At 41.4% G+C, this 20,262-nt stretch overlaps 1 protein-coding gene across 1 annotated transcript in view; it reads right to left on the bottom strand.

Annotated features, from left to right (window-relative positions):
• Positions 1-4,326: 4,326 nt before the first annotated feature.
• LOC147229210 (eukaryotic translation initiation factor 3 subunit H) overlaps positions 4,327-20,262 on the bottom strand; it is a 63,212-nt gene continuing 47,276 nt past the window's right edge. The window contains exons 4-8 of the mRNA XM_086154503.1: positions 20,089-20,188; positions 17,546-17,695; positions 10,107-10,227; positions 5,101-5,233; positions 4,327-4,670 (exon numbers count right to left, since the gene is read on the bottom strand). Of these exons, the coding sequence (XP_086010629.1) occupies positions 4,576-4,670; positions 5,101-5,233; positions 10,107-10,227; positions 17,546-17,695; positions 20,089-20,188 (599 nt within the window). The 3' untranslated portion in view covers positions 4,327-4,575. The remainder of the gene's footprint in view (positions 4,671-5,100; positions 5,234-10,106; positions 10,228-17,545; positions 17,696-20,088; positions 20,189-20,262) is intronic.

A 20,262-nucleotide genomic window follows, 5' to 3' on the forward strand; every position in this document is an offset into this window, starting at 1 on the left:
CCCCAAACCATCCCCGCTCCTCTTACCACTCCTGCATCTGCCTTCGTTTCTGCTCTTGTTTTGAGGATTTGCAAGAGTATATTTTTTTTCCATGAGAACCACTTTACATCCTCAACAACCATTCCATATTGGATCCTCAGTTGCCATGGCAATATCTGTGGCAAAAAAAAAAAAAAAGAGAGAGAGTTAGCAAAAAAAAAAAAAAAAAGGGAAAGAGTATTCAGAGTTGACAGGGAAATAACTGGTTTCATTATATTCAGCCAGCTGATTCTCTATCACCAATGACAGGGCGCAGGCAGGCATGGTGAAAGAGCTTGTGTTTGTGTTTGAGCCATAATAAATTACTGCTGGGGTCAGAGCCGCACAGGCCGCACTCACTGATTAAATGAGACCCAAACCTATATCCCTCTTATACTTCCTCGCCTCCTTCTCAGGGATCCGAAGGTGCGGAGACAAATCCCATAATCCTAATTAAGAATTTCCGCCAATTGCGGCTCAAAAAAAGAGGCCGGTCTGTTTGCGCGGCTGCACGTAAAGCCCCGTATTGGTTCCTATGCTCGGCTGAAGCGTGGAGTCGGGGTAATCTCTGCGAATGCTGGAGGAGGAAAGTGACAACAAAAGTCAGACTGAAAATAATGAGAGAAGATGAAATAATTTTCGTGGGAAGAGGTGGAAAGTTTAGTAGTAAGTATTGGATCAGTGGACCACAGGCTGAGCGTCTGCGGATTTTATTCGCATTCTCACTGACTCAAAGTCCCCGGTCCGATTGGGCGACATCGTCCGGGAAAGAAATGGCGTCTGAAGCTTCAAATTATTTTTATTGTTACAAATCAAATAGGGTTCAATGGGGGAGTGATTCCTTACCCTTGATGCCACACGGTTAACAATAAGTGAAATATCTGGACATTTAAAGGGCAAACCTGGGCTGGATATGTGTGTGTGTGTGTGTGTGTGTGTGTGTGTGTGTGTGTAAAGCTCACTCATTATAGGATAAGACGCTGCCAGAATCCACGATATACCGCTGTTTTGACTATCACTTTGCAGATATTCTGAAACCTTACCAATTTCGATCAAGTTTTATTGACTTATTAATTTTTATCTATTTAAAAATGCAATCGTTTTCAACTCATTATAATGTAATTTTCAGCTTGATTGTGAACAATTAAATTGGTTTTCTCCAATTTGTCAACAGCCAAGAGCTCCTGTAGTGAACCCTTCATTAAAGTTTCATGAAAAGGGAAAAAAAAACCCAGAATGATTGACATAATAATTATGGCTACAACAATTGCTCATTATTTGTCAGCAAGATGACTATTCTGGATTCTATTCTCCTCTTTTCATGAATTCTCAGAATTCGTGAAAGCAAGTTATTTTGCACCGCTTCTGTCAATATGATTATAATCCATAAAAAATGCTAAATAAATCCATGGCGACATTACAAGAGAGCCTCTCGGAAAAACAAAAAAGTCCCCGAAACCGATTTGGAAGAACATGATGACTTTGGGCTTTATCGAGCCGCCGAAAAAAAAGCCAAACGGCCGATGCCTTTAAATTCTTTCACTGAGGGCTGAGTAAAGGCTGCAGAGCCCTGCATCGGGATCCCAGGCAGCATACTAAGACAGCGGGTCAGATAAACATTTTGGTGGCCGGCCAGGCCGGGCTTGAAAAGTAATGAGTGAAATCTTAAAAATCAATCCTGTTACAAATGGACTCCTATTGTAAAGTCATTAAAATGGGGTGTATGACTCTCGCTACTAATTGATTTCTGATTTATGACAGCTAAAAGATCATAATAAAAGTCTATGAGAAAATAAAAGCTTGAATGATAGTTTGGCAATATTGTCACGTAGGAATATAACTGGTAATATTTCTCGGATGGTAAACGGCGACCGAGTGACCTTGTTGGTGCGAGAAAGCGTTCGGAGGTTCCTCGCAATCGACCGAAGTTTAGCTATCAAGACGACCGAAAGAAGACCGGGCAACCTGGTACAAACACACTGATAATAAAGGATTTCAGTGGAACGACAGTGAGTCCGTTTCATGTAGTGAGCTTTTCAAAACTGTGGCAAGAGTTGGAGTTTTTCTAACCGATTGTTGCCTTTCCGCCCTGTGGTGAATAACCGAGTCGGTGCGGCCTCCTTTCGGGATTTTCCCAAAAAATCTGTCACTTTTAAAAGGCAAGCCGCACCTCCGTCGCCAACATTTGCACTCAAAAGGGGCGAGAGAGTGTTAAACAACGCTTGTGCTGCCGTTGAGGGCATTTGAAGTTTTTGTAATTCCTCACACATTCCTGGATTAGGAACAAGAAGGCTGCGCCCCATTCAGCCTCAAGGGCGACATCACCATATATTGCTGGTTCAGAATCCCAAACAACGGCGATTCGTTTCAACACCGGCGGCGTCTGGAAAATAAACAAATAAGAGAGGATCGACGCCTGCTGGGGAGACATGGCTCACGTCGTAGGACGTCTCAATCAAAAGGACAGGTGCTTGTCAAATTAGCGGATAGCTAAATTAATAACGTTTCAAACGAGCCCGGTGAGGTGAATTAATATATTCTTGCCAGCCTGACGGGGAAATCTGTTCTGATTTGAGTAAGAAATCATTACCGGCATGAGTATCGCCACTACAATAAGCATTTATCATGTTGGTTGACTCGTAATTATTTTTAATGACAGCGTTCTGACGACAAAAACGGGAGCGGTAGAAGTTATTACTCGACCAGCTGATGCTGATGGGAAGTTAAATAACATCCTCTGCTAAATTAGACAATGTCGTTCAACCACAGGTCGAGGATAAAACAACACAGAGACAGAGTTGCGAGGTAATTATTAACTCTCAAATGAAGGTTTTTTAAACGGGGTCCGGAAGAGCAATCATTCGGTCTCCTGTTAAGTAGATGCTTGTAAAATGTTGCACCGACGAGCTGTGTCGTCTCAACACCAGGAGTAATATTAATATATTTGCTCCCGCGTGCAGACGCATGCGATGTGGCGCCGCTGCACCGCTCGCATTTAGTTATCTCGAATTCCGTTCGAGGTCACTTGAAGCAAACACACTGGAAGACGACGCAGGACGTGTCGATTAGGGATTTTATAAAAGTGAACCGAATCATTTTTAAATATCCGAAGGTTACGTAGGAAGGTTAAAGGCCTGAATGCATTTGGAATACATGATTTTGTTTCTTTTTCAGTTTCTTGGGATTTACTATCCTCGAGGGTCCGATACACGTCCAAGGCCTCCTTCCAAAAAAAAAAGGGAAGTCGGTGCGATCGTACGAAAACGGTTTAATTGTCGAGAGAATAAAAGCACGTGATATTACAATTCAAGTAAAGGAAAGCGTCGGTCAAATGAATAGTAACTGAAGGAATTACTGTTCCCCTGATAGAAAGCTAAATCGGTGTTAAACAACGTTGCAAAAATCGCACACATCCAACAGATTAGCTTGCCGGGAGACGTGTTTCTCAACACTAAATTGTAACTGGCTTTGGATTCTGCAAACACCGTGTTGTTTGTCCACATGCTCTAATTTGTACTTGTCAAGGGTCTGATTTTGTTTGTGATAAATCGAGTAATAGGTCAGGATGCAGGCAAAAAAGGATCTATATATATATCTTGAAGACGGAAAGGAATCGATTGCCCACAATGTGTTCAATATGTCCATTGATTTTGGTTTTGAAAAGGATACATCCCTTTGTTTGACTTGCTATTGAGGGGTTAAACAATGCCGAACATTTCTTCCTCTTTCCGTCAATTCGGGGAATTTGTTTTCTTTATTTTCTTGCAAGTGCCTCGTCAAACAATGCAAATGAATTACTGAAGGAGGCCCAGAATCTATCACGCCATCAGGAACGGCGTAATAAAGGAACGTGATGCGGATCTCCTGTTACTACGGCCGCTCCTCTCAGTGTATCGGGCGACATTATTTTGTTTTATTAACCAAATCCGGTCAATCGTCTTCTCATACCTGGCTGATTGTGCCACAAAAATGGTGTTATCTAAAATGTTAAAGCCTTATTATCGCATTTGCAAACACAAACCATCATTGGATTACATCATTAAATAATGTAAGCAAATACTTCTCTCCATCGAAAATGCAAATCCTCCAATAATACTTTGATACTCAATCAAAAATGTTATAAATCATAAATGAGTGTTAATGTTACCTGTGTGGAAGAAAAGCTCAATTTGACATCATCTGATGTCACTTCAGCAAAAGCCTTAACACATCATCAACCGATCGCTATGTGTGTTTCACATGCGGACGTACTGATATTCTGTACACAAAAAAGGTGATCGATGAAAACATTTCAGGAGTCGGGGCGGACAAAGAGGCGTAAGACCTTTATTTCAATGAAAGTCAATTTATATTCAAAGATCATGTCAATCCAAGATGGGGTGTGGAACACAACAATGCATTCATTTTTAAAAAACAAAAACCAGAAAAAAAAAAAAAATGAAGGGCTTCAACAGCTTGATACTGCATCTCATTTTCTTTTCCAGGCCCTTCCTAATTTATCCTCTGCCGCACTTGATATCCGTCTCCCACCGATTCTCTCTCCGTCTTCCGACTCACTTAGTTGTGGCCTTGGAGAGCTTCTGCCATGAACAGCTTCCCAAGGTTCTGCGAGGTGAATTCCTTGATGTTCTGGCAGTAGTTGTTAATTTGCCCTTTGGGGGAACACAAACATTCACGCGCCCCCACAGGAAAAAAGCACAAACACACCCACAGAAGAAAACATATACATTCATACGGAGACGTGCCGAGGTGGAGGAAAGGGGAAGAAAACAAAAACACAGAAAAGCATGATATTAGAGGGGCGACCGCTGTAAAAATGGCCGGATCGGTTATATGTTGTCGAATGCGGAGGAGGGATGAACAGCATGAAACAGCGACTAGAGGGGCGGTCAGGTTGGGAGACCGAGTCGATAAACTTTTAATTTAATGTAATTTCAAGATAATGGCAAAGATAATTACGAAACAGAAACTGAGCTCCTGCGAGGGGCGCAGAGGCAGCCGAGTTTGGCAAGGAGGGTGAAGCTATGTATTTTCTTTCGCTGCTGTGTGGTGTGGTGTGTGTGTGTGTGTGTGTATGCATACCTGCGATAAGCAGTGTGTCCATACGAGGAGGCGGCTGGGGGGGCTTGAACATTTTGCTGATGTCCTCTTCAGGCAGCGGTGGCTCCCCTCTGCTCTGCCGCTGGGTGTTCTCCTGCTGCCGCCTCTGGAGGTACTGAAGGGATGGGGAGAAGAAGAGGAGGCGTTAGAGAAGATTGTGCACAGAGTGGCAGAGGGGGAGAAAAAAAAAAAAAAAAAAAAAAAAGGTCTGCATCGTGTGGGGAAGGTAAAGCAGATTAGAAAAGAAAAAAAAAAAGGGGGGGCAGTAGAAAAGGCCAGAAAGCCTCGGGAAATGAATTGGAGATACCGAACGTGGCGAGGGGGGTAAATGTTGAAAAACGGGAGCTGGCAAGGACGGAGTGATTTGCGGGCGGACGCTCGGCAAATCAAGTGCCGGGTCTCCCAAATTCTCGTTATTTGGGCAAGACAGCGTAGAGACCGTCACTTTGGTTGAAGGGGGCTGTGCGGCAGACGAGGAGAAAAGCAGCGGGAACAACCTGGGTGCTTTCAAATGACATCCCACATTGCACCTGTTTGTGCTACAGCGCCCTGAATAATGAAGACGCTAATATATGACTATATGCAGAGTTCTGAAACAAGCAAACTAAAACCACTTTGCTTACGTGTTCTGCCTTACACACACAAATCATATGAATGTAGTGAGAAAAGTTTCCACGCATTTCGGGATCTCCGGTCACAAAGTTTACAACATTGAGTCGCATTGCAGGAACTCCCGAGCTCTTGTTTTGAACCAGATATGATTGTGACTATTCTACTACATCGTTTGTCTTTGTGATAAATATTTCCTTTGCATCCGAACGGCCCTGCCATGTTAATAATGTGCGGTTAAAATCCTTCTCGCTCACAAATGTCCTTGCATAAGCACAAATACTGATTTAGCGTAAGGACTTACGGTCCCATACATCTGTTTATAAACGCAGTTCCGGACGTGTAGTTTTTCCTATGCATGTGAAAGTCGGTGGAAATCGATCCTGTCCGATGCATCAGTTGGCAGATGGACTGCCGGGGGACTCGCTCTGTACTGTGCGGTGTTTACTCTGAAAGTTCACGGGGTATCTGGGGTGTTTTGTGCGGAAGCTTTCCCGCAGCCAGAAGTACCAGGCCTTATATTTGAAGCATTGCATTTCTCAATGTGCCTTGTTTTCATCATAAGGTAACACATTTAAACTTTCGGTATAATTCAATTCCGGCTTTTTCCATTACACTCAAGGAGACGGAGAATCTTTCATTAATGGGACAAATCTTGCTGGTTGGACCGATCGAATCTCAGCGTATTGAGTGCGGCGAAACCTCGGGGATACGAACGCCCCTAATCGCGAACAAACCGGACGAGTTTCCGATCAAATTTAGAATCGAGCTGAAATCGAAATTGCCGAAAACACAAAGAAACAAGCTCGCAAGCTTTCCGCGTTGTAGCGTAGCAGCAGTCGTGATTGGTGCTCCGCGCTGTTTACACCGTTCATCATTGTGTCGTCCTGTTATAAAGCTTTTTTGTGCTTTTTTTTTTCCCAATAAATTAGCCCTCGTTATGGCTCCCAAAAAGTTAAAAGTGCTAGTGGTAGCGGTGTTAAGAAAAGTTAAGAATTACAGTCCTACTGAAGAGGAAAATATTTGCTAAATATGAGCATAGTTTTCGTGTTGCAGATCTCGCCAAGCACTATGACGTGGCAAAGTCGACCATTTGTACAATCCTGAAAAACAGATGCGCTAAAAGCAGCTGAAGTTGCTAAAGGAGCGACAACATTAACGAAGCAAAGGTCTCAAGTGTTAGAAGAAGTAGAAAAGTGACTTGGTTTGGATTCGTGAACGACGGCTCGCTGGAGACGGCGTGAGCGAGGGTCTCGTATGCGAGACGGTTTTACTTTTGCATCCTGATTTAGTGAAGGAAAGAAGAGAAAGAACACCAGAAACACAGTAATAATAAAGGTTATCTTTTATTCCTTTCTGTATTTTTTGCCACAAATAAACGCGTAAAAAAAGATTCAAAAGAGTGCAGTGTTGTTTTTTGGGGGGGGGGCTGGAGAATGGATCAAAGGGATTTACATTGATTTCAAAAAGAAAAATGGATTTGGTTCGCAAACAGTCATCGAAAGAATTATGGTTCTACTGTTTTAGTTTTGATGCATTAGTTGTGTCATGGGCCTGTGTGTTCTGTCCACTGTAGTCAAAGGATAAATACTAATATTACAATTACCGATAAACTTTTCAATCATCTTCTGTTAATTAGCATCAAATATTATAACCGAACATAAGCAAATAACTTTGTGAGCCATTGAGACGATGTGACATTTCCTTTCTGGAGAAAGCGTAATTAATTTGCTATCTGACTGCTCACTGTGCAAAACAAAAAATGCATCCTATCCGCTGGATTCGTCTCCGCATAGAAAACCTGGAAACCTGCAGCCGCCTAATGTTTTTACTGGCATTTTATCAGGGGAACTGATGCAAGTGTTGGCTCCAAATGTAGCCCGGAACCTCTGGAGCTTAAGTGGATTTTGGGTTCTATAAAACGCTGACTCGGTTGCAGCTGTTAATCTATGAAATCCAAGTCAATAATGATTCAAATGTGATGCTTAAAGCCAGCTAAATATCAACAGAAAAGGATGCGAAAATATGTGTGGATGTTACTTTGGATGCAAGGAAGATGTTGACTATTGATCAGACAGCAAGTCGTATAATTTCACATTTAAAACGACTCAGCACCAACATACGGTCAGTCTTCTCGACCAGGGTAGAACAACATCTTCCATCGAGAAATTTGCGCTATGGACGAAATCCAATTTCTTGGCGGGAAATGACATGAGATCTAAACCAAGGACCATCTTGACAGCTCCCTATTGTAAACATCAATCACTGCATTAAACTTACACGTCCTTTTTTACTGTTAAATATTATTTAATCCAATCAAACGGCTCATGAATAATCATGTACTAAACTGTATCATTAACCATACATCACAAGTCCTTGGCTCGTGACATGAATGCATTACGTTGTCGAGAACTCGCTGCAGATTGCTGCTTCAGAGTAGGAAAAACAAAACATGAAAAATTATAATTCACTGGAAACGAGAAACACACTTCCCGGAACAAATGCTAACTTGATCACAGACTGTGCCCGAAACCGCTTATTTACCAAATTCAGAGAGGTATAAATGAAAAATGTAGGCCTTTCAGCACAGTGGCTTTTTGCAACCTTCTATGATGATTAATAAGGTCCCATTTGTCCGGGAAGCAGTGGGGTCAATAGCACAAGATTACATGGAGCAACTACTGGAGGTGTCTGAGAGGTTGAAAACACCTCACTTTTTCTTTCTCTGAATGGGTTGCGCTGAATTGTGAGAAACATGAAAAAGTAGATACCATTAAAAGGGATCTTCTGTGCAAGATTTCGTATGATGTGTGTTTGCGTGTGAGTCAGGGTTAAGGCTCGGGGCCTACCAGGGAAACAGTGTCAGTAGGGAAGGATGATAAATCATAATGGACAGTGTGGCTGAATGGCCCGGGGGGATTTGGCTATGTATGCGCGTGTATATATTTATATTATCTCGGTGAGGTTTTCTTTGCGGTCGCTGCTGTGAATTCACACATCTGCACATCGTCCCCCTGGTCATGTTTGATGATTTTAAGTCAGTCTAATATGTATGCACCTTGATGCAGCGTCACTGAAATGGTAATGACTAAGCCGGGAACGGCGTTAATGCTTCGGTCAATATCTCGGTTTCACTCGCCGGCAAAGATGACATAACAACGCGGTTGTGTGAATTCACGCTGGATCTCTCCGCTAATTTGTGTGTGACTGGTGTGTTTGGATGTTGCTGGGTGTTTATTATGCCTCTGCCTGAGCTGCTGATACTGGCTGGCTGTATCCTCGTCTGTCTTTTTCCGCTGCTACTGTTACAGTGTGTGCTCGTAGGTGGTGGTGGTGGTGGTGGTGTGTGTGTGTGTGTGTGTGTGTTTGTGCGTGTCGTAAGTTTCAACGTGCATGCAAACTGCATTGCAGCGGCAGCTATTATAGCTAATGAAGTCTGAATTTGTGATGTGCCTCACTGGTACTGAAAATGAATCAAAACAGAGGGTTTTAACAGACTAATTAAAATACAAAAAGACTCCCATTTGTTAACGTGGGGCAATTTTGGGTCCACATGTATTAGCTCTCTGTGAGCCTAAACTATCTGACCATGAATCACAACATTTAACCGATTGAACCAACTCTTCTTAATATGAAGAGAAATGAATGACTATCACAGAAGGACCTCTTGTGCGAAAAGTCAAATATACGTTTGAAAATTTGAAAAAAAAATAAAGGGGGTGGATAAACAAAAAATCTGTTTTGCAATCTGAGCGAAGCTGATCTGCAGTGGGCATAGCCCTGCAGCTGCAGTGGGGTGACAGAGGTCTTAGTGAATTGCATTTACTGTTTCTTATTTGGTGAACATTCTGCAAAAGTTGCGATTTTCCATATTTGCCTTTTAACACGATTTACTGCTGAGGGTCTACGGTGGGCGGATATACATTTTTTTGTGTGAGGTGGATCGTATTTGTCTTTATGTCCGTATGCATTTATACTACCTGATGCTTCTGCATCTCCCCCACTGCGATTATAGCTACAATTGGTTGTGTTCCCAGCTGAGAGAAAGATACCTGCTGTTTTACTGCAGAAACTGTGGCTGCGGGAGCATCTGCGGGTGAATACCCCTTTCTATGTGTGTGTGTGTGTGTGTGTGTGTGTGTGTGTGTGTGTGCGTGTGTGAATGCAAGTCGGTGTATAAAATTTGTCCTTGTTTCCCTTGTACACATGCTAGTAAGCTGAGGTTTTGACTCCTGGCTGCTCATTCTGTCTGTCTAGTGTGTGACTTTCTACACAGGAGAGCATTTGAGAGCAAGCAAGGCTGTGTGTGTGTGTGTGTGTGTGTGTGTGTGTGTGTGTGTGTGTGTGTGTGTGTGTGCGCGTGCGTTTAGGGGGGGTACCTGGTGTTTCTGCTGCTGCTGTTTACTCAGGTTGCGGCTGTAGGTGTTATACTTGACAATGTCTTGGTTCATGTCATCCACTCTGTCCATCAGAAGCTGGAGGCTCTTCTCCAAGTGGTTACTAGAAGAGAAATGGCATTTGCAACGATCAATCGATATTTAGGATGAGAAGAACTTTGACAAGAAAGCACAGGGTAATGATCAACCCCTTAGGTAATGTGTATTTTGCAAACAGCTGCCCTGTCCATCCACACTGCCATCAGTTTGGGGAAACTAATTCTCTTTTCTCTTAATTATTTATTATTATTATTATTATTATTATCTTTTTTAAATTTTATTTTTGATGTTCAACTGCTCAAACTTTGATGCTTTTACCCCATGTGTCCCCAAATTGCCCCTCGGGGACAAATTAAAATTTTTCTGACTCCGATTTAATGAAATGAAGTCAACATTTACTCTGATTAAATCATATTTTTTGTTCTCTTGGGGTAAATATTTTGTTAAGCTTTCAGAACCTTTTTCAGCTGCCAGTTATTCTATGTTTTTTTTCTTTCTTTTTTTTTAACACAGTGGCCATTTCCAACAATTGTAAAATTACCATAAGGAGAAGTGAGAGCTAAAACAGAAAATATACCACTGCAGCTAAATCTAAAAGCTAGAAGTTAAGCAGGCAAACCACACAGTCAGGAGAAAATTAACTGGAGGTTCATCACTATAAACAATGTCTCTAAAATAACTCGTGAAGATTTGATAGCCACAATGCCACAATGATAATATAAGTTACAGGTATTTTTATGTGATATATGCTCAGATGCCAAGAGTAACTGTTTATATACGGCAGACTTAAGTGTAACAGTCCTTATACTAGCAGTAAAAAAAAAAAAAATTGTTTCACAAGGCAAAAGTTGACCTAACGCCCCCTTTGTGTGGAAATAAGCCAGGTCAAATAAGTGCTGTGAAAAGTTACAAAAGAATCACTCACCAATACACAGACAGTTGCAACAACTTTAAACAAATCTAAATGATCTGAATCTATGTAGAATGAAGGCAAGTGAACAGCTATGCTCTTTCTCAAATAATCAAAAATATTAGGATATTAATTACAAGGTTAAAAATATCCGTGTGAGGATGTGGATGCAGTTTTTTTTTTTTTAAATTAAAGTTAATGTCCACATTTAAAAAAAAAAAAATCTACCTCATTCTGCTCACGTCAACATTGCATGCTATTAGATTTAAGAAAGGCTCGATTTCAGGGTGTGAGTCCGCCTCAATATCGCTGAGGCATTCTGTGGCAGATGGTAATTTTAAGCAAAAGGAATTGGACACAGACGTTTTGACTGCACCGATACCGTTGGTGGGAGTCAGAATGATATATATATAAGATATAATGACAGTGTGAAAATGGATAAAAACCTCAGACGATCTTTATTTTCAGTTAGCTCTCTCCCAGCGTGTAGAAGCCATCGTGACGTAGCATGGCTGCTGCTGGTAAACACAACGACACAACTAGGTTCTTTAGATAAGCGACGGCTGTGGTCAAATATTCCACGCCAACTGTTTTGATCGTCTATGCGTGTCACACATTGCAAACTGAGAGTTTGCCTCTTATCGGACTGATCACACTTTATGTGTCCGTGTTCTCCCCGGGGATTCGGAAACGCAAACTCGGGACGCCCCCTCCTCCCCTCGTCTCTGGTCTGCTATCACGTCGCTGATCTTTTCCCCGACGCTGCCACACTGACAACACTCCAAACACAACTTTACCAGCTTTGCTCTTCTCTCTCCTCCCATGAGTCCCATTTTAACAGGGAGTCTCGCTTCTGCGTCAAGTTCAAGCTTGACAAGACTGCAGTGCTCCACTTCTATTCTCTTGAGTTTCTCTCCCTGGAATTAGACCGCTTCATTTGCTAAAGTTGGGGTGTTACGCCACGTAGCACGTACTATGAGAAAACACATTCTGACTGTTTTTTTTTTAAATGACAATTGTACCCGCAAGCAGTGCCAGCACTGTGTATGTTTTGGCTCAGCATGGACTTGGGCTGATGTAACTGTGTTTGACGTTAAGTGTGTGCGTTTGACTCACTGCTTGTGAATATGCGGAGGAAGTGGTGAATCCATGTTTTGGGTGATTTTAGTTGCTTTCCTCTCCACGGTCAGATTTCTCAATTGTACATCTTTACAAAGTACTACTTAAACTTCCAAATGGTTTAAAACCTCTAACGGAAAATGAAGATTGATGTCCAATAATAATTTAACTTTGCTAACTGGATTCTCCATCATGACACCATATTTTCTTACAACTATTAATTACGACCTGTGCAATGTAGAGGATAACAAAGTTATGTTCACACGTTATAAATACACTTGACCTGAGCCAAGCAGATGATCAATTTGTTTCAATTTCCTTTACATTAAAAGATCCACTGTTCCCGCATTGAGTGCAGTGTATTGAAACGCAACATAACACGCATGTAATGCTGCTACGCACTTCATCATTTGAAATCAACTGTGCTTGCTGTCCAGCTGAGTCACTTGTTACAATGTCTTCCTCACAGTTTAAATGTACAAAAAAACATTTCTTGATGTATAAAAATGCATGTTGATGTAAAGCTACAAATAATCTTAGAAGTCTTTGGACAAGTATTTTTACAGTAACATTTAAGGTCCATTTGACTGTAGAATTGATAGTGTTCACGGTTTTGAAACAAAAATATCTGGTGAGGCATACGATTATGAGTAGTTCAGTCATTTTTGCCAGTGTGGGATCAGTTTGTCGACTGGCTCCTGCGGTCTCAGAGCTGTAAACATGAAAACTGATGGCTCGGGACCAAATCTCATCCGAACACTTTCCCTCTGCATCCCCACAGACTGTGTCAAACCAATTCCTGCTGACGAAAGCTTAGTTACATCTTTTTCATCGAAGCAATATGGTGGGCAATTTGTGTGGTGTGCATTTATATGCAATAGATGCGAAGGGAAATCACTTAGTCAGAACAGGATCTTTCAAAACATCTGCTGTTTATGTAAGTGTCAAATGTTTGGGCTAGCCTGCAAAAAAAAAAAAAATAAAAAAAAAAAAATGTGTGTTTGTGTGCATGTGTCTGTGTATTCTCTGACTTAGAGCAAAAGTCCCCAAAAAAGAACAAAGTTTATAGTTATGCATGCAAAGAATGGGAGTACAGCTCAGGAGGTCATGTCCCGTGCAGCTTTGGAAGCGGCGTGTGACAGGAGACTCCGAGTTTATTGTTAGGACGGGTCGGCGCAACAAATCTAAGTCGTGCAAAGAACTGCCTTTCATCACTTAATCTGTTTAAATGGTCATGTTCAACAGCAGCAGGCTGGTTCCCTGCTCATATTCAAAGACTCTGAAACTCTTTTGATATTGAACAGAAATACCCAAATTCCCAATCAATAAATAAATAGTTGGAGGAGCTGCATCTTGCGGCTGCCAAGACGGGACTTCCATTCTTACGATGAGTGATTAAATCTAGTGAATCCATCTAAGCGACTGAATGTGGCCCCGTATGAACTGTCCAGATGCTTCCGTAGCAGAAAGACACGATTCATAAGGGAGATGAATAAAGCGAAATCAAAGAACTTTTCAAAGTACGCATGTATTGCTGTTATAATATAATATGGTGAGCATCTGTGTGCCATTTCAGGCATATTTCTCTTGGGTTTCTTTGACGGAAAACCCTATAGCCTGTTCATTTTATGTGTTGAAATCATTGTTTGTCCTGCCCTTCCAGCCTGTTATTAGTCCAATTGAAAACAAAAATGATTTCCTGCTGTCAATTGAAGTACTTTTTCAGGGAGGCAACTTCATCAATCACATCGCACAATGTGTCAACTTCCACGTATGGACAGGGAATTTCATTCGCGGCAATCTTTCACGAGCTCCGCCATGACCTTTCCTCTTCACCTTCCTCGGCGCTTCTCGAAAAGACGTTTCATTTTACTCCTCGGACGCCGGCTTTGTTTGTTTGCGCTAAAAACGAATAATGGCAAAGTTAGAAAGCATTCAGGCGTTCCACTAATTTGTCTACGTGTAACAGCTGCTTTGTGCACTGCTGTCACACCGTGCAGCGGCTCTTACAAAGCTATCCTATTTACATTAAACATAGGATTGTTGTATTTCTGAGCACACTGTAAAAGTCAGAGTTTATGTTTTTAACTCAATCGACAAGGCTAATGGGGAACTTAAGTATGCGCAATTTTTGCAAGTTAAAACTAAGTGTTAAATTGCTTTTTGCTGGCCAAACAAATTTGTTAGTAATGAGAGCAAAGCTTCCTTTTTTAAAATATGTTATTGGCTGTTTGTTTGGCTTGAGGTGGTTGTTTTTACTTCATCATTACACAATATTTGGTACTTTTCAAGTACTGCTTCTCTTAAGTGTGTTGAGGTGAGAAAACTACACACCTATGATCAAACATTTCCATAAAAAAGCCTTTACCGTACTTGACAGACATCATTTGATTTAAAGAGTCCCTCCTGCGCAATGATGGATGACAACGCCTGCAGCGCCACATGTTTACACAGCCTTCGATTGTATTTCTATGTATAGAAACGGGTAGACTAAACGGGCAAAATGCAACTGACATACTATTCAGCTGTACAGTATGTAAAATACAGTTTGAAAAACCATGCATGCTAAATAATAGTTGAATTCAGAGTCGGAAATATTGTAAGATGAGGGAAAATAACAAGAGGGGGCCAACATTAACAATTTTGTAACTGCCATAAAAAGCGTGTACTTCAAAACATAATGAGCAAAGAGGCATTTCAAGGCTGTTTAGGGGAATGAAACAGCAAATGAATTTGCATTCATGCAATCCATCACCAGAGTCAACATCATCATCTGTGGGAAGAACAAACCAGTTTCCGGGAGTGAAACTGCATTCACTCAGCCCTTAACATACATGACATTGACAAATGGGGCCTCCGATTGGAAAATGAGACAAAGGGAAAAAAAAAACATTAAATAAAACCCATTACTGTTTGGTTTTTGAAGGGGTGGGAATAGCGAGTAAGGGTGGGGCTGTCAGCAGAAGATGTAGGGAGACAGACGCTACAATTCAATACAAGGACGGAGCCGGGCAGCAATCTGACAACTTCAGGAAACAATTTCATCTTGCCAGACTTCCGATTGGAAGTCATTCTTACAAACCTATGAGTGGGGTTGGTCCAATGCTTCCGACCCTTTTTCTAGTCCTATCAAAAACTCTGTTTCTGAGTAGTCATTTGGAAAATGGAACTGCATGCAAAAAAATGATGTATTTCCAGTCTATTGTGCGGGTCGTAACAAATGAGTGCTCTGGTGCTAAGGTTGGCTGGCCAGGCATTTTAACTGCTTTTCACAGAGCGGTCTTCATTTGACTCATGGCTTATTTGTGTACTACGGGACGACAGGACTGCAGTTAAGGAGGGTAACAACAATCCCTGCTGTGCAGTATGAGGTCAAAAAGTGAGAAAGTGCTGTGTTTTACGCACCAGCGGTACGAAGAGCAGCACTTGGAGAAAGTTATTGTGCTAATTTCTCACATTTGCCCCTGGGAAACTTTTTGATTAGCAGCTTCACAGCTGTTTCTCCACTTGCAGTGGTTTATCTCCATAAATGATTGCTTATGAATTCTCCTGAGACTGATGCAAAGAGCCAAAGAGATCGTCATGCAATACTTTACGATCTAGCCCGTGCGTTGATACGGCGGGATGATATTTGTTCACATTGTGCTTGTTAGTGATGCAAGATCAGCCTTGATACGCTTTGGAGACATTTCCGAAAAAAAACAATACATTTTAAATCGTAGCGGTATTAAGTGGAATCCGTTTTAAACTGGATATCTCCGGGCATTCAAGCCCGAAGGGACAGGGTTTTCTGATGAAACTTTAACGGAGAAACTACAATTTATACGTAGTAGCCTTTACTTGGTTTGAATCAAGAGTATGAAAATAATTATAAGGAGTTTTTAATCGATATCAGTTAATTTGTATGCATAGTTCAACCACAAAGTTCTTAAAATTACAATGACTCCGCATTGATCTTCATGCATTTTTGCAATAATCTGATACTACATTCAAAGCAAGACTTGGGCATGTTTAAATAGATCACCTGTAAATTCTGTGCTGAGCTTATTTCCCAATTTTTGGTGATTACCAGTCATTTTAAGTGGATAGCAGCGATGGGGTAAATAAAGCTGAACAGTAACTCAGCAGGGAGGTCACAGTGTTAAAAATAACAAAAGGTAATGTTCTCCAACTTGTAAATACTTGAAACGACAACCGTAATAATAAAACTATTGGTAAATGTAATGCCACCCCGACACTGTCAACCAGAACTCAACACTTTTGTCTTCATTCAGGCCGATTTGATGGCACAGCTGTTCCAGTTGGTCTCTGGTACTGTGCAAATGCTCCAATAGGTATGGCCGCTAAATAAGTAGAATAGAAATTCATTTGATCCCCCAAACATTTTCAGGGTTGCACTGCATCACATATTCTTTCATAACAACAAACATTCTGTATTTCACAAAATTTATTGCGTGTACCTTCTCCCCAATCTCAGACAAAATGTGGCCTCTAAAACAATGAGGGCTATCGGCAAGGCACTGAAACAAGGGATATGTTCTAAGTCTGAACGGCACATTGTGGATTCCATAAATTATCACCTTTTCAGAAAGCAGTAAAGGTACCTGTCTGACCATGAGGAGGCACTTTGTTCCAACTGCAGGGAACGCTACTGTCCGGTTATCAATAATGGAGTCACTGTTATTTATTTATAATTTCCATCAGATGGCCTGAGATGCTTTATCAATGTCAGGAACATGTCTCGCAGGAAGGACATTCAAAGCCGTCGTTAAATTATATTAACTTTTTTTCAAAGCAGTTCAGACATAACACGAGGAGGGGTTAATATAAAAAAAACAGAGCCGGAACAGGTAGACAAACATATTCTAGTGGAAGACATGACTGCTCTGTGATACCAAATCAATTATTATTCCAAGGCGCAGGAGTTGAAGAAAATTTGAAGGAATGAAAATATGCTTTAGCAGATATGCATTCATCTCTAATTGCAAATAGCAAACGGAATCCGGGGTGTCTGGATAAACATTTCGTGCGTAAATGCCAGGGGTAAAGACAATACTTTGGACTTCAGGGTACAATAAGTGGACTGAAAATAGTGAGATTATTGTGGAATACATGCAGTGGCGATCCTGTGAGGTCCTGAAATGTTGTAATCGAGAACTTGTCATTTTAACCCCATCACTATTATCGCTGTTGTATTATGCTGCCATCTCTACCCAATACCAAAGTTATCTGATCAGAGATTAGATCACTGAACTGGGGAGAAGGTTGGATACTTTGACTGAGCCGGGATGTATAAACAGAGGTGTAAGGCTTCGGCTCTCTTGGAAAACGGCTTTAGAAACTAAAACCTTACCTGCTGGAGAGGCTGAGCAGCTCGTGCTTGTCGGCAACAGTGGACTTGTCTTCAAGGTCCCACAGCAGGACGCTGATCAGATGAGAGTTCTTGATGACAATAGGCACCTCCTCGAACATATGTTCGAAGCCAACATTGGCTTTCTTTAACCTGTTGAGGGACGAGCGAGTAGACAACATAAAGAAAGGGAACAGAGGTTGTTTTATTTCTTTTACGTTGATGTTATTGGTCTACATTGGCTTCCTTCATACACTTAAAACAGCAGAGCCATAAACTATCCGAAAACATTTGTAGCCAAGCCTCTACATCACCCTGATTGGTGGTGAACCAGGATTCTTTTTAGCGGTCCAAGACCTTCCAGTCATAATGTTCTCATTTATTTCTCTATTGTGGCAGCATATTTATACACATTTTAAAAGAAAAAAAAAAAGAAACAATCATAAGAGCATTACACTTTTACCATCCGGTCTGTACTTCTCAGTAAATTGCACCTCAGCCATATGAAAGCATAATGAGTAATAATGTTATGCATTCTGATCAGAAAATGTGACGGTAGGTTCACATTGCCTTGCTCAAGCAATGTTAGGATCGTAAATGGCTTTTTTATGGGCTTCTCAAAAGGACCGTGGAAAATACCCTGTGCTGTTAAGCTACCTGAACTTGCTCGTCGGAGCAAAAAGCTGCATCTCTCTTTTTTCAGACATGGGCCTGTTAACACAAAATGGAACTTCAAACTTTGCATTATGTCTCACGTGAGTTCAATAGCATTGACGACCGCGTTGGTTCCATCGGTCACTTGTGCACAGTGCATGATACAGCCTAATGTCTCTTCGGGTTTAATGCTGGCTTGTTAGATGTTCTGTCCTGATCAATTAGCTTGGTTTTCTTCTTGCACAGAAATTTTATATATTTTTGCCTGTATAACAAATGTGGACATGGAGCATCATTTTACTTTGACGGGTAATTAATAAACAAAAAACAAACAGTGTATTTCAAGTAACCTCAGGCAAACTTAAGATGTGGGTGTTAAAGCCGAAGAAAATCCTGCCACAGGGTTTGCACGCAGAACATAAGACATACTAGGGACGAGCACAGTCTAAAAGGCAAATAAAGGGGAATAAATACAATTTCTTATATATACTAGCGCACTTATCCGTCAACAAGGCTTCAAAAATATTTCCTGCATAGTTTGACCTTTTAAAATGCCCAAAGAGCAATATAAAAAGGCATAAAAGAAACAGATGGACAGCGAATTCTGGGCAGCACAAAGTGCTCAAACCTACCGGACTTTGCCACACTTAATGCCATGCTCTTTCCAAGTTGGGCCCCACTGGACAAAGCCAAAAGGTTGACTCCAAAAGCAGACTAATTTGATGCTTCAGATTGTGAGCTGAAGCGGAGGTTATTGACGACTGCCTGCACAGCCTAGTGGACTGGGAGGGTAGTTCAAAGGGACGAGTGGATGAAGCACTCGCCTGTCCCTGCTTTCCATTTCAGCGAGGTACACAATGGATGCAAGCTTATGTAACATCAAATAGGCTAACATGAAAGAGGTTTTACAACACATCGGGGTGGGGGGGGAATGAAACACTCGGGAACTTTTGCATCCTCGGTCAAAAAAAATTCCAAAGCATTAATGGTGTTCAAGTTTCCCCTCTATGTCCAAAATGATAGACCAAAAATGATAATAACACACAACGGCCCAGACTGTTAAAACCTGGTATTATTGACTTCTCTTGCCCTTCTTCAATCATGGGCTTATTGGAAACACTGATAACTACAGATAGGAGGTGTAATAAATCATAGAAGTTAATAAAAATCTGCAGAAAGGGGGAGGGATCCTGACTCTCGGCCAAATAGACAGGGTCAATAACTGCACAGTCTGCTGGCAAAGCACATGCGCCGACGCCAACATACACACCGCGCACGTGCGCGCACCCAGGAGGACAAAAAAACAAAACAGAACAGCAAGTAAGAATTAAATAATTCAGTTAACTTGCCCGCTGTTGAGAAAAAAAAAGATTTAATTTCAGGGAATTATAAATGGGCATCTGAAGATTTTAAGTCGAAAAGAATTGAATACCTCTGGGGCTCCTTATTGAGCTGTTAAGTTTACATTTGTCCGTTCGTGTGTGGGTTTATGCGTGTTTGAGTTTGTGCACTGCCCTCAACTGCCTGGAAATGGTCCCATCATTACATTCCTTTTTAGCTGCAATTTAAAAGCAATTATGTTAAGCCATGTGGTCGAAAAAAAAAAAAAAAGCGTAAACATAGAACATTTGTTTGATGGGCAAGGGCGATCTGATAAATCAGCCGCATCCATTTCCAGCTGCTTCTAAATGACTCCCCTGTGAATGCACAAGTCTATATTTGCATCCGCTGAATAAGATGAATCACAAACATTTTAATTCCTTATTCCTGTACTGCGACACTCCACTTACAATTGCACAAATGCCAAAACTGAATTCAATTGTGAACGACTACATTTCTGAGTGTAACTATAGGGCGTAAATCTTGGGAGTATTTTTTTGTGAGTTACTTACCCCTCAGGTGTGAAATCTTTCTCTTTGCAGATCTCCATGAGTTTTGGGGTCAGCCTGTACGCCTTGAGAGACAGGGAGCCTTGGGCAGTCTTAATTGGATCTGCAAGCAAAAGGTTACAGAAGCCAAAAATTGTGTAAACGGTACGCTAAACATTGGAAAATTTGATTGGAGGA

The sequence above is a fragment of the Fistularia commersonii genome, chromosome 11 (genome assembly GCF_037954325.1).
Source record: "Fistularia commersonii isolate RoL2024-O1a breed Wild chromosome 11, RoL_Fcom_v1.0, whole genome shotgun sequence".
Lineage (NCBI taxonomy): Eukaryota > Metazoa > Chordata > Actinopteri > Syngnathiformes > Fistulariidae > Fistularia > Fistularia commersonii.